The sequence below is a fragment of the Thermobia domestica genome, chromosome 8 (genome assembly GCF_964235325.1).
Source record: "Thermobia domestica chromosome 8, izTheDome1.hap1.1, whole genome shotgun sequence".
Classification (NCBI taxonomy): Eukaryota; Metazoa; Arthropoda; class Insecta; order Zygentoma; family Lepismatidae; genus Thermobia; species Thermobia domestica.
The window spans coordinates 288,589,458-288,605,289 of record NC_137461.1 but is presented as its reverse complement, the minus strand read 5'-3'; the positions used below and the strand labels follow the sequence as shown (position 1 = coordinate 288,605,289).

Genomic DNA, 15,832 nt, shown 5'->3' with positions numbered 1-15,832 from the left:
TACCTGTTTGAACACCTATGTAATTAGTATTCTGTCCATGGAATCGTGGACTATTGGTTACTCCTTATGCTGCCCCTTTATATAAACTGAGCATTTTCTGTAGAACCAATGTTCGGTAAACGAAGACAGATGCTACTGTATTTTAAACTAGTGACACCATGAAAAATAGAAGCAAGCGAGAGATTTTTCTTTTTTGGAGTTATTCATGAAAATTGTAATTGTTTTGCGAAATGTACCCTGAAATATTGTCTTAAATGTGGTTTGAATGTACCCTCTTATGTCCATTTTAACTCTAAATAACAGACTTCACTGCAAGTGCTTAAGGAAATTTATTGCTGAATCAGTTTTTTATTTATTTATTTATTTTTTAAGTGTAGAGGTGAATTCATACATTTTTCTATAAGTCTGTTTCGTATTCTTTATTCAAAGAAACATAAAACTATTTTTGTCCGTAAAATTTTCGTTTCGCATTCTTTCCTAACTTCACTTTTATTTCACATACATGTTGTGTCCTTGACTTCGGCTCGCCGTATGCTATAGATTAAAATCTGAAACTCTAGTTATTTACATTTATTTATTTAATGTTAGCACTGCAAGTAACATGTGGTTACACAAATACTAGTCCTATTGTTACGGCTCCTGTATTATTTTGAAATTATTAAATCGAAGCAGTGCAGTTTCTAAGTTGCTGGCTCAGTTGCTAACAAAATCGAATTTCTGGAACCGATTAATGGCCAGAGAATACATTTTATCTCCGACCATAACTCCGTACTAAAACTGGAATTGGTAAAAATCCAGTTTAACTTCCGGTTTTAATATTAATCAACATAGAGCTAAAATGGTAAGATATAACGAGAAGCGTGTTTTAACCACCTATTGAAAGCGGAAGTTGCAGTAATCAACCATATCCTGTTTCAACGTTGATCACCACATAATAACAGCGGTAATAGATAACGGGAAGCGGTTTCCTGTAGTCAATTAAGTGTCTCAACAATATATTCTATCTACAATCTAATTTCTCTACAAAAACCGGAATGACATTTAACCGAAAAATCATTATCGGTTTTAACGTTGATCATTATAGAGTAAAAAGTGTAACATATACCGAGAAGAGTTGTTCTGACTTAATTAAGCGTCTAAAAAAATTTTTTTTTTCTCTCTAATAGATCCAAAAGTGTTAGGAAAGCAACCACTTACTGTTTAAACAGCGATCGTTATAGAGTAAATACAGTAGTACCATAGCGAGAAATGTTTTGTGCAATCAATTAAACATTTAAAAAATATATTCCGTCTAAACTTTAAACTCTCTATAAAACAAAAAAGCGGCAGAAAAGCAATCACTTCTAGTTTTTATGGTGATCACTGTATAGTAAAAACTGAAATAGATAGAGAAAACCTGTTTTCTGCAATCAATTAAGTGTCCCAATAATATATTGTATTTCTGCTGTAATCGTTCTAATAAAACCAGAAGTGGTATAATTGTACTACCACTTCCGGTGTCAATATTAATTAAGGAAATATCACGTCATATAAACCAAACTCCTTGACGTGGTGTACGTGACACTGCTACTTATTTTAACTCTTTATTCTCAGTGACGGATCTAGACCTGGGGAACCAATCACAATCCAGCCTATGATAGGTATATCATGGGTTTACTATAAACTTTCAAAAATATATAAACAAAACTTAAATTATTTTTGTCACTCAAAAACTGGGGGCCTCTCCTCCTCCCCCCTCGGCGTCAGGCTAGATCCACCTCTGCTTATCATTTACAACCATTCCTCTATTTGTGTAGCACCACAATTATTATCGATAGAGGAGCAAACATTCTTAATTATTTTTGGTACTAACAAGGGGAAAGCAACCAATTTATATTTTTCCAATTACATCAAAGTAAGGAATTCTAGTCTAATCAAGTAAGTATTTTAGATATTGATAAATATTTTATTTAGTACACAACAGTACATTAGAATAGCACAAACATAACACATTTCAGATTTATTTTCAAAATGAACAAGAATTTAAAATTAAGTAACATAAGGAACCTTATATTTCTTAAAGAAATACCTCTTATTTACTTTTCTTTATCCAGATATGATAAAAATCTTCAGCTCAGTTCACACACAAAAAGAAGAATAAATAAATGTTAGTTATTATAGGTTTTTAGAAGTTTTCATATTTCACTAATCGCATTTATTTGTATGTAAATACAATTAATACTGGAATACTTTTATTGTTTGATATAGAGAAACACTTTTTGTGGTTTTATGCTAGCACCAGTATGTTGTAGCATATATAGCTAAATTTACGTTCAAAAGAACATATTTATGATATGAAAAGAACCAAATCAGAAATATGAATATTAATGCGTGTTATTTGTTTACTAGTAATGTACAGTTATCTTATTAAATATACTCTTCACTCGTAAATTTGTATATAAAAAAATAACTAGCTATTCCTTTTTCTGCACTTTTAAAATAGTCTATGCACTATATTATCGTATTATACTATATTTATGTAAGTTGCGGTGATTTGATTTGAACACCATCTAGTGGTTGTTCAAAGAAGTCTTTTGGACTTTATGATTCATGTATATATATATCATATCAGAATCACAATTATTGAACCTTGTGAATCATAGCACAACACTGTTCACAAACAAAACGTAGAACATCAGTGTTAATAAATAAATTAATTATATATTGTTTTTTTTTAAATTCATTTAGGCGGATGCATCAACGAACACTTGATTGGTTTATTGTCCTTGCAACAGTATTCTTTTCCTGCCGATAAATTTGTGTAGATCCATTTTGGATTACAATTCTTGATAAATAAATAGGCCTGAAAAACAAAAAGAGAAAATGCTATTACTCTATGTAATTGAACTATGTGGTAGTGTGCTTTACTAGGAACTGCAATTCATAAGTCTAACTTAATTACAGTAAACTATCGATTATTCTGCCTAATGGGGCGGAAGGGCAGGATGGATAACATAAAAGCTGAATAAGCTAGATTTCTTGCCCTACTTATACCATTAAAAACACACTTTTAATATCAAAACCAAGGGTAAAAGTGGGGTAACGTCGTTCCCCCACTTCAGAAAATATCCATGGCGTCCCCCACTTCCTAGAAATTACAATGGGCAAAGATAGGCACGGGAGATTATGTGACGTCATGCGTGCCCCTACCTTTTCAGATCCACTTTTACCCCTGACCAAAAGCAGCTTTTATTCATATTTTCTGACATCCTACTACAGCCCAGCACTTTATAAATGTTTTGTTATGTACTGTACTGTGCGTTTTGAAACTCGCACTACAGAAAAAATAACACCAAGAATAAAAATATTGTATACGTTTTAAAATAAAGTTAATAATGTCTAACTTAATTCCAGGAAAGTTATCTACACCAGGTGTTCTCAACCTTTTCCATTGGTGTAGGCTACCGCTATGAGTCGCACGTATACTCAACAGCTGTTCACGTACCAACAGTGATACTCGTGCTACAGGTTGAGAAACCAGTGTAGGGCAATTTTAAAATAAACAAAATATTAATGTAGGGCTAATTCTTTGAAAAATTAATAATATGATTTAAACAGATTAAATTCGAGTATATTTTTTCCCAAAAAATCCTCATTTTATTACGGAGTTCTTTGTGTGTTTGTTTATTCAACTAGGCCGGATAACATGAAGCTCGGAATTTGCGAGCCGGATAATCGAGAGTCTACTGCATTAATTAACTACATTTCAGCTTAGTGAGAGAGGGAATGCACACACTGTTCCGAACCACAGATAATATATTGTACTATGAAAATGTTCCGAAACGTTGTAGTAGAACCCCTGTTATGTTATGCAATCATAATAACACTAGAGAATGTATGGTTGCCTATAAGCATGTTACTTTGCCATAATTAACGCAGCATCCGTTGAGGTGTTTTATAGCCTAGCTCCAAGGATTACCGTCAGAGCCTAAAGAAATTTACATGGGACTACCATGTAGGTATACTCTTTCAAACAAACAAAAAGAAAAGAAGAAGAATCACAGTCGGTATACCTATATTCAATATATTGGTGCGTGATTATACCATAACATATATATATTGAATACTTTCTCTTTTTTAAAAGAGTCGATTAATAACTATTCTGATTCTACCTGATTTAGAAGAAAAATAAGTTTTTCCAAGACTAGGTAGATGAAATACGAGGCATCGGTATCTTGTAAAATAAAATGAGTGTATATTTCATTTAGTAGCTCAATCTGAATTCAAAGCTTTATGTACGTATGAAGCACTATCATAAAGAGGGTAGCTTATTAAATAGCTACTATGGTCTCTTTTTTCATAGCTTAATGTTTTCTTATGTTCAAAATTTCCGAGGATTTTAATATTTCTCCCAAACCAAGGATGTTGGCTCAAGTCAGTAACAGTACGTACTTTCGCAGCTAGTTGCCTATTAGTAGGTGCTTCAACTGGTAATCAGCTGAATTGCACTATTGTTCTTATTCCACACGTTTCTTAGCTTTTGTTAGTTTCGTTACACCGTGTTCTTCTGTCTCTTCGAAGTACGAAATAGTTGACAAAAGGAGCAAAGAGTCTATATTAAGTTTTGTTTCAAGCTGAAGAAAACTAGTTGAAACCCGCAAAATGCTCAAGGAAGCTTTTCGTGAACAAGTATGTATTAAGCCAAACAAGAATCATTGAATGTTTATGGGTTTCAAAAATGGTCATGGGTCTTTGGGTGGTGACAGACATTTAGGTTGATTATTATAATGCACAACTCCAGAAATAATCACGAAAGTATGTGCATAGAGTATGTGTATAGAGTTTGACTGTTATAAGAACATATCAACACATTCTAAATTATGGGCTAAACATTAAAGGAATTACAGTAAAGTTGGTTCTTAGTTGTGGACTTCTATCAAAACACAACATTACTACTGCTTCCAGCCACTCTACTCGTCCGACCTAGTCCATTGCGTTTTCTAATGCTTTCCTAAAATGCAATTCCAATTGAAAGGGGGCGCTTTAACTCCCTCAAAGAAGCCAGATGGAATTGAAACAATTCCTGGGCATGCCACAGTCTGCGAATTTCCAGCAGTATTTCCAACAATAGAAAATTGTTGGAATCGTTGTTTACAAGCTCGAGGTGGTTACTTTGAAAGTCACGATGGAAATTAGGGTTTAAGGTAAGTTTTCTGGGAAATTTTAGGTATCACCTTGTATACAAGTAAACGACAATGCTTGGACCAGCAGCATTTTCCTTTTTGAGAAACATTTTAAATTCCTCCTTGAAATAATCACTGCAAACTGACATAAGCGTACTCTTCAGTCGTTATAGACTCCAGCATTGTATTCATCATAGGAATAACAAATATGACGGAAAGGCTTAGCCAACCTATCAAGGAAGTGAAAATGAAATCTTTAAGTTTTACGTCCCACGAATATGCCGGTTAGGCTAAAGAAGACGGTGATTATGAGAAATGAATGAAATGGTGGAATGCAGAAAGTGTGAGGAAACGGGATAACCCCGAAAAACCCACGATCACGGTGTTTGTCCACCACAAAGCCCACACGGCGCGATCTGGGATCGAACCAGGGACCCCAAGCACCGGAGGTGAACGCTCTACCACTGAGCCACCGCGTATCAAGAAAGTGAGAATGAAGGCTCAGAATCACCATTTACTAAGCATAATTTCTGTGGTAAATCACAGCTATTTTTATGTGGAATTTTCAAAATAACAGTGATGGAATAACAAGTTGCAGAAATCATGGATATTATTAATATGTTTTCATTTTCTTTTGCAATTGTTTGAGATTATTGTATATTTCACTGATTTTATACTTAGAGGAGATAACTTAAGGAAAGCTCTTGTCTATATATGAATCCTATTCCGTTATGCAACCAAAATGCTTTGGAGTTGTCATGTACAGTATAACTCCCAGGAGATCTTCGTAATTTACGTTTCAGATTATCGAAACACAATAGACTAGAGATGCAAAAAAGCCGGCTTTTTTGAATCGATGGTTTTTTTCACATAAAAAGCCGGCTTTTTTGAAAAAAAAACGAGAATTTTGGAAATTTTGGCTTTTTTCAACTTCATGATTTTTCTATCTAAATAGCTTTCTTATAGTATATTCTATAGTTAGATAAGAATTCCATGACCTGAATCTGATATTTCGCTCTGAAATTCACCATCAAGATGGATGGAGCACATGTTTTACGAATTAAAGCTAACATGAAGAATGTAGTATTTGAGGGTAATTTTAGAGGCTATTTAACTTTATTTTAACTTTTGAGTTATCGAGATCTTTTTTCTTCTCTAGTTCGTCATCCGTGTTTCATTTCTAAGAGCTTTTAGTACTCTAGCTTCTAGCGCAAAAGTTAAACTTGCCCGTTTTTCTATTTATCCTTCAAAGCGTACGTTTTTCAATATACCCGTCAAACCGTACTTCCACATTTCTGTTATACTGTAGCTGTGAAGTGATTTAGCAATAATTTTCCGGACACAACCTTGAATACCAATTTATACAAATAATCAGTAGCGGATTTAGAAAAGTACTTTAGGATGGGTTTTTCTGATTGGTTCGTTTCCTAAAAAGTCCTAATTTTATTTGGGAAGTGCTTGAAGTTTATGAGTACAGGCATAATAATATTTCGTTTCGTTTATACGTTTAGCAATAATCTTCCGGATACAACTTTAAAATCATTTTATACTGAGAATCAGTGGCGGATTTAGAAAAGTATTTTGGGAAGGGTTTCTTACTAATGTTTAGTTTTTTTAAACATTCGTAATTTTTATTTGACGGGAGCTTAAAGTTTATGAGTAAAGGCATAAATAATAGATATTTCGTTTCTAGCAGACATTCCGTAACTTTGGGGAACGGGCTTCAGTCCGAAAGACCGCCCCCTAACCTTCGCAAAACCGTCACTGCTGGTAATTAGTAATAATAACGATTTAAAAACAATAAAGAAGGAAGTCGCCCAACTCACAGTACACGCACTATTTCTACATTCACAGATGGAATGAAGAAAAAAAGCTTTGTCAGAATGGTCGAATGCTGGTTGAATCCCGGACTTCCCGATAGAAGCGCAAAAGCTAATCACTCAGTCATGTTTGTTGTGCAGTTGTATTTAGCTTAACTTAAATATATTCCGTAGTCTTTTTTTTTGGGGGGGGGGGGGAGTTCCGTAATGATATGTTGAATCCCTCTTATTAAAAATTCAGAAAACTTGAGGATTGGGTAAACTGTGATGGTGGTTCTATAAAACTTAACTGTAGAATTTCTAGAATATACAGAACCAAAAGCTCTAGATGTGCGGCCTTTAAGTGTATCATATAAATCTAAGTATTTCTCTTATGTTTTATTTTAATTTTATTTTGTTTCAAAAAGAGGGTATGGAATATTTTGAAGTAAAAATACTACATACTATTCTGCTAGTTATTTGTGTATTCTTTAAAAAGAAGTGTTTACTTTTAGGGTTGGCTGGTTTACACCAACTTTTTTTTTAATAACTGGTTTAAACCACAAAAATAAAAAGAATGAAAAATGCGAATCGTGTGAACTTCATGGTGACGTTTCCAAATATCAAACCACCTGCAATAGTTTTATTTCCCTTTCACCTTTTAATCAAGGTGTCCCATGTTCAATTCTCGGTCGAACCACAAACCTTCTTTCATGCGTAACCCAAGTAGCGGTTCGGATGTCAGTTTAAGCGAAAGTCTTCTCCTTGATAACCTCGGTATTTCGTAAGGATGTTAAGCCTAAATATACGAAACAAACCAACTTATATATTTCTGCATGCCTAAATGCGTGTTGTTTTATAAAGAAGCCAAGATTGCTTAAATATATTGATATAAATTGGCAAAATTTATCGATTGCCTACGTAGCTTCCAACATTAGCTTGGATTGGACTTTCAATGATATGTACGTACTAAATTTGTAATTTAATACCTCAGCTTTAGCGTACTGATTATGGTACGTTGACTTTTAAATTTTACATGCAAAGCAATAACAGGATTTTCCCTTATTGTCTTACATTTCAAGTAATGACGGGATTTTCCCGATGGCTAGGGCGGGAGATTCTCAACTTAAGAAATTTACTGACCGCACTTCTTTAAGCTTATGGGACTTCTTCCGGCATAACCCCGCTGTTGCATAATAACATCAAGTCGAAACAAACTTATTTCTGTGAATATGTAATATAAATACATAAAGCAAAAAATCTAAATCAAAAAAGCCTGGTTTAAACATCCCCCAAAAAACGTGTTTTTGGCATTTTCAAAAACAACCACGGTTCTTGCCAACTCTGCTTGCTTTTGTATATAGGAGGTTAAAAATTCTTATTATATACATTGGTTAATCCTGTGGAATTCATAATGTAAATATGTTGAAGAAAAATTGTTTGAAATATTTTTTCGAAATTCATAGTTTATTTTCGATGTTTTATATTATTATCAGCATCAACCACTAATTAAATGACTTTTTGTGTTATAGAGAAGCGATACAAAGTTTGTTTTATCAATTTAAAGCAGTATTTTGAAAAAAGCCCAAAATTTCCCAAGCAAAAAAGCAAAGCAGAAAAAACCGAGTTTTTTTTCCAAAAAAGCCGGGTTTTTTTCCGAGCCCTTGCATCTCTACAATAGACTGATTAAATGTGAAAACATCTTAAACAAAAAGTAAAAAATACTCTGCAGAAAAATAATAAAAATGCATTTATTTATGACTAAAAACTAGAAATAAAATAAAATAAAATATTTTTAACAAGAATTTTAGGAATGATCCAAAAAATGGATCAAAAGATTGGTATCTTGGCCAATAATTAATTTTTGGATCAGGGGCCACAAAATTTTTAAACGGTCCCTAAATCGAGTTTTCCTTTTTTTTTTTTTTTTTACGGAATAAGCACATCATTCTGAGTTAAGGGATAGTTTGGGTTTGGCTTCACTATATGTAGTTCTCCAGATATAAGGCCTAAGAAAATTTTTGCCTGAAATATATTGGATCTTTGATCCAGAAAACATACTTTTCTGTTTAAAAAAACAATAAAACAAATCTACTAAAAAGTAAAAAATCTATTTTCAAGAAATTCCCTTTCAAAATATTTTCAATTTACGCCTGATTAAAAAGAAAAGCAGTCTCACATACAATCAAGTTATAAATCCTTTAATTCTAGTGTAGTATAGGCCTAATATGTAGTCCTCCCACGTTTTACTTTTCAGTCATGTATAAATGGATTTTATATATTTAAAAAAATAATTTTCTTGGAGACAAAATTATGTTTATGTTTTTAGTATGATTAACTTTATTCTTGTATTATTTTTTTAAAAAAAGAAAGCATGTTTTTCAAAAATATTTTATTTTATTTTGAACACAAATAAGCAATAAAATTTAAGAACAAGAAATAAAAAAACAACTTTTTTTTTTATTTTGATGTTTGACGTGTACTCAATATTTTTAAAAAATACTGTTCAACGTTTTTCTGAAATATTTTGTTAAAAAGAGAAAAAAAAATGACTGAGAAATCTTTAGTCCGGAACTTTAATTAATAAAAAAAACTCGCCATTTCGTAAAATGTCAAACATGGCCAGGACCATGATACATTTTGTTTAAATAAGACTCAGTGTTAAACTGACCAATCCTTAACCTATGATAAAAACACTTACCTTCTTTCTGTAGATATCATGATCTATTGCATTACAAATTATTTTAGAACTACTAGGAAGGTGCTTTACGATCTGAAAGGAAAAACAAACATTATTTCATTATCTTTAATGTGATTCGACTGCGAAATCAAATTTAATATATATTAATCAAGTCTAGATATAAACTACTAACATTTGGATACTTTAGAGACAGATCAACATTAAGTAGTAGGTAGAGTCATAGCTCTTACAATATTCTTGTTCACGACATGCCTATATTTATTTGACTACAATGAAAGCAGTTGTTTAACACCCAACGTATAATCCCTTGTTTTGAACTGTCTCCAGCCACCATCCTGCCAGTTCCCCGATTCCACGTCGATATGATACCTAGCGTTAAACACGGGGCTGTGCCTAAGGTAAGCTCCCCACTGGGAATCGAACCCGAGACCACAGGCAAGAAAACATGCGTATTAGCTGCTTGGCCATGGAGACGTATTATCAAAGTTTCTTGAGGGCAAATACAGTCCTCTTGTATTGGAGGTGACCACCTTACTGGTGTAGTGGCTAGCACGTGAGCCTTTGGTGCACTTGGTCCCAGGTTCGTTTTCCAATGGGAGATCTTCGAAATTTTGAACGCTTACACTGGTTCGGATTGCATCATAAACTGTAGGTCCACGTCTCATACAGCCACGGTGCTGAAAGCGAGACTGAAATCCAATCCAGACAACTAAGCTATAGGAGGTGATCTTTTTTCTTATTTCAACATTCTACAATTGTTTTCCGAGGCTAAGGTTGACATGATTATGACAATGGCCAAATTAAGAAAGTGTGAGGAAATAGGAGAACCCTGAGAAAAACCCCACACATGATATTTGTTCATCACAAAGCTTACTTGGAAAGAACTGTGATTCAACCAGGTAACCAACTCAGAAGATGTCAGCACTCGATCACTGAACTATAACAGTTCGAGGAAGTGATCTTTTATGACACAAGATTTTAAGTTCCGACATAGATAGGAGCCCACATCAGTAGTACGTTCAGCTTAAATGAGCTTGTTGGAAACCACGTACCTTCAAGCAATATAAATGGTCAAGCTATTTAATATGAGAATTCCATATCTTCCTCAAGGAATGTTTGTAATTAGAACCACAATCAGGAATAGGACAAGTTGACCCTAATCTAGAACCTAAAAATGTAGATAAAACAGAGAAAAGAATATACGAAATTTAATACCTCAATACAATGTATAGCCACCTACCTATAAACAGCAATTGTAACTTGTAGATACGTGGAACCTATAGATAGCGTTGGCAGTCATAAGCAAAGGTTGTCTGCACTGGAGACTTTCAAAATGCGGGTGTGAAGAAGAACTGAAAAATAACTTAATTGAAGAGAAATATTAGGAGTGCTAGGGGGGGGAGAAGAATTTAACATGTAATTCAGAAGAGAAACTGGTTGGGATTTTGTTTGAGAAGGAATTGTATCCTGAGGGACGTAATTGCAGTAGGAGGGGTAGAAGAAAAAAGGAGGAGAGGCGAAAGAGACTAGAATTGACAGACGATATTAAAACAGAAAATTCTTACGTCAAAATTAAATGATAAACTGAGATAGAAAGAAAGAGCAAGAAAGAATAAAGATAGTACCTCTACATGGAAGCCTCTCAGTTTGCGGAAGATTACTTACCAGTCATGGCAGAATACCTACGACCAGAGATTTCCGGGGGTGACTTGCTCCCGCTCCCGACAAGGAAATTTGCTCCCGCTGGAGCTACAAAATTCCCCCGAGGTATATTTAAGATAATAGTCAACGTGGGCTACAAGTATTTTGCAGTACTACTTTCACTCCTCGTATATTGAAAGCCCACCCCGGGGAAATCTGAAATCATCACTGTCTATGATAATGGTGATGATGATGATACTTGTTTTGTTTAGTTTTCACCCAATTTACGATATATTTTCAACATTTTCAAAACAAACATTTTCAACTGCTTTATTTATGATGTCAGAGAATGCATTTCCATTCTACTTTGCGCCAGAGATGGCGTGAATCAATGAAACCTTGACCCATGACACATTGACCCACAACTTACCATGACCCACTCCGTCTCACCACCCACCATAACCCACTCTGACCCACCAGTCACAAAAACCCATCATAATCAACTCTGACCATGTTTCACGCCTTCCTCTCCCTACTGACCAAAAAGTTCACACTTGCAATAAAACAAGGCAGTGAAATATGCTGAATTTCAGCTCCTTAAGTTGAATGGCTCTTGAGATACTCAATTTTTCGCAAAAATTCAGACCGTACTCCCCTTTTAGGATATGCATTATAATGAAAGCGATATGATAACATCCCAATTGGGATTGGGGCCTAACGAATTACCAAAAGTAATTTCATTTGGCCGTGATAATTACTCACATTCAATTTTTTTTTTAAATATAATTCATATATTAGAGGTGATTCAAAAGGGTTTTTTTTTTTTTTTTTTTTTTAGTAGTCAACTTCCCTAAAAACGCACAGGTTGTGTCTCGAGAGCCAAGTATTAAGTCCTATTGCTATTATTACAATTACAAATATCAATATCCAAAAGTGCCTGAAGTTCTTTCACATACAAGGAGAAAGCAGACTTTGGTAAATGAACTTCGGGGCCATCTTTCGCGGGGCACTAGTGCATATTTAAAGTGTTAATATTGGAAACTAGGAGAGCGCAATAGCCTGAAATAGCCTAGAAAAAGTGACTCGTCGCATATATGATACGACGCGTAAAGTTACTAAGTGATTGCGTGGCAGAGTGAGGAGCATCTTTGACTTACGTTCAAAGGGTCTCGGGTTCGATTCCGCTTGAGTCAGCTTTCTTTGCTTTTTCTATAAAGTAGTCATTTGTAAATACAAGAAAATATTAGTTCATCATATGTTTATAAAGCATAGTACAACAGAAATGTTCAAATCAGTTGTAAAACTTTTCCATGTTAACTAGCAACAAAATGTAACCTATTCCGAAAATATATATTGATATCACTACTGGGAATACTGGATGTATGCTATATCCAAAGGGGATTTATCCCTCATCCCCCTTGCAATTTGCACTGTCCACAGACACAGACACGAAGTGTCAAGAACATTTTTTTTCATAACGACTGTTGTAACCATAATATAACTCGTGATATCAATAAATTTACGGAGTAGGTTACATTTTATTGCTAGTTAACGTGGAACATTGAAAGGTTTTACAACTGGTGTGAACATTTCTATTGTTTTATACATTATAAACATATTGTGAATTAATATTTTACTTGTAGTTGCAAATAGCTACTTTATTGGTTAAAGCAAAAAAAAAAAAGACTCGAGCGGAAATCGAAACCGAGACCATTCGCACGTGAGTCGTAGATGCTCTTCACTCTGCCACGCCGTCACTTCATAAATTTATGCGCCGTATCATATATGTGGCGAGTCGGAAACTTTAAGACGCTTTTTCTAAGTTATTTCAGGTTATTGCGCTCTCCCAGTTTCTAATATTAACACTTTAAATGTGCACTACTACCTCGCGAAAGATGGCTTCGAAGTTCATTTACCAAAGTCTGCTTTCTCTTTGCTAGATATACTCATCTCAGGTAAATAAATAGAAAGAAATGAGAAAGAAAAATGGAGGCCTTGAAAGTAAAACGTAGACAAATGCGCCAGTGTTCTGAAGATGCTGTCTACAATGCACTGAGCAGAGTGAGTCGGTGGGTCACATCCTGTTGACTCACGGCTTACTCCATCTCCGCTGTGCGCAATGACTCAGAGAAGCAATAAGAAGCAAAGAGAAGGGCCTAGGTATTACGAGTGTTCGAGTACTTGTAAATTCACAAATAGTGTACCACAAAGACCGGCTCTTGTGCCACCACTGCTTCATGCACAACGTCAAGCTGCTCTGTCTACTCAGTAGTTCTGCTTGATATGTTAACTCAGAACAGAACCAGCTTATGACTCTTATGTTAGAACAATCACTATTGTAGATTCACTTACCATTTCCAAACATTTGTTGGTGCACAACTTGTTCCCGAGGCCGTTGCAGGGAAACTTCAAGTTGTCGTGGACGTGACTGAGGATCGGGTCGTCATGAGGCTGTTTTCCTTTCACAAACTGCCCAGTGAGGAACACACCACAACTGCAAGGCACATGCGGAGGCGGTGTAGGGGCTCCCGTTGTTGTAGTACTTGCAGTGGTTGTTGCATCTACCGTACTGTTCGAATGGTCTTTTGATCTTGCACAATAGCTGCAAAGAAGAGAAGAAGAAGACTTGAAGTTCATCTATAAAAATTCTGTAATCAATGTTGTTTACAAGTTGTATGCGTCTCAACAGAAGAAATTAAACAACCATAGATAGATAGTTAACGGTAGGTATGTTTCACATGCGGTACATTAATAAATAATCCATTCTAGCTAAATAAAAGCTATAACTGCATTAGATTAGGTCTAGAAAATTCCTGGTACGCCTGTTAGGAACACGGCGACGCAGAATGCTGACCACGTGTTTCTGGCTAGACTGGACGAAGTTCAGCCATTCGCTAACAGATGGCGTTGGAGTGGCTTAGGCCCTCAAAACAAGGTTGTTTCGCCAAGTAATTTGGTATGGTTTAACTACATTAGATTGACAACCAACGACGTATTTTTATAACACAATAAAATTTAGTTTATCTCAATTTTCTCAAAAACTACGCATCCGAATTTATCGTCAGGTAATATTATTTTTCTTGTACTAGATATGATATATCAATTGACACGTGTCTTATCATTAGACTATTATGGTTAACCAAAAATTAAAGTTAATGATAATTACTAATTAACCACACTGTACACTATAGCCTATTTATACTATAGCCTATACATTGTTCGGCGTAAGCTCTAAACTGCGATAAACAAAGCCACGTGAAACTAAATCTGGCTGATTTGCTGTTGTCCTACCGACGCTTGTACTCCTCCGCAAAATAGTTCATGTGATTGCATTATTACTTTTACTATGAAGCTTCATATAAAACTGCTGTATTATTATAAATGACAAAAATATAATACGGATTATCTAATAATACTGCAATCGAGTGTGGTTAATGAAACAATAGAAATAAACACTAAGCATGCGCAGTAATTATGGCGCCAATGCAACTGTGAAGGCGTGTTCTGCTTTTAAAGTCTGAAAGATGGCTGGCATGAATCCCGGTTCCGCGAGTATTGTGAAACACCAACGAGGTAAACCTTTACTCATTAAGCAACAATTGTTTACCAGCAAAATTCAAATATATATATATCTGTATCTATCTATCTATCTATCTATCTATCTATCTATAGATATATATATATATATATATATATATATATATATATATATATATATATATATATATATATATATCTGTATCTATCTATCTATCTATCTATCTATCTATCTATCTATCTATCTATATATATATATATATATATATATATATATATATATATATATATATATATATATATATATTAATCTTTCGAGTTTCTTTTCTTTCTTTTCTGCTGCTGCTGTAAGTATCTGGACAACACGAGACAGTATTGTCAAAATGCACGTGCATAATTTGCTCCTCCCCGTGGGGAGTGGGAGTGATACATCACTAGCCAATCGTATTTGTGACTAGCGGAAGGATACAAATATTTTGTTTATCGGAGTTTAGAGCTTACGCTGAACAATGTATAGTTTTGCTACTACCAAAAATTAAAGCTTTACGAGTATAAGGCCGTGGTTCAGCATGTGACGTGGTTATCGTACAGAGTAAATTTTTTAAGTTTACAAAAAATGGTTTTCCGTTGGTTTTCTTGGGGGTATTTACGTTTCCTCCTACATTCTCGTTTCACTATTTCTTCCATCTTCACTCACTTGCCTTAATTATTCGTCCCTCTTAAGATTTCATTTCATTTTTATAAAAAATAAAAAAAACATCAAGCTTAAAATTTTGTTTCAAAGGAGACCACAAATCAAGTTTGATCAATTTCACTCGTCTTTCGCATAGGAACTATCTTTTGCCATAACTACATTGTTACTTAACTTTATCTAATCTTAAGTTAAATAATGCTTAATTACATACGTACCTTTCATAGCTGAAGATGAGAACTAAGAATCCAATGTACAAATTCATTGTGATTTATCTTCATACAAAACTGTGAAAGAGAAC

The 15,832-nt window shown here is 34.4% G+C and overlaps 1 protein-coding gene across 1 annotated transcript in view; it reads right to left on the bottom strand.

Moving 5' to 3' along the window:
• Positions 1 to 1,931: 1,931 nt before the first annotated feature.
• Positions 1,932 to 15,832, bottom strand: part of Fcp3C (Follicle cell protein 3C) — a 31,842-nt gene continuing 17,941 nt past the window's right edge. The window contains exons 2-5 of the mRNA XM_081769948.1: positions 15,750 to 15,818; positions 13,656 to 13,905; positions 9,663 to 9,734; positions 1,932 to 2,842 (exon numbers count right to left, since the gene is read on the bottom strand). Of these exons, the coding sequence (XP_081626074.1) occupies positions 2,720 to 2,842; positions 9,663 to 9,734; positions 13,656 to 13,905; positions 15,750 to 15,796 (492 nt within the window). The 5' untranslated portion in view covers positions 15,797 to 15,818 and the 3' untranslated portion in view covers positions 1,932 to 2,719. The remainder of the gene's footprint in view (positions 2,843 to 9,662; positions 9,735 to 13,655; positions 13,906 to 15,749; positions 15,819 to 15,832) is intronic.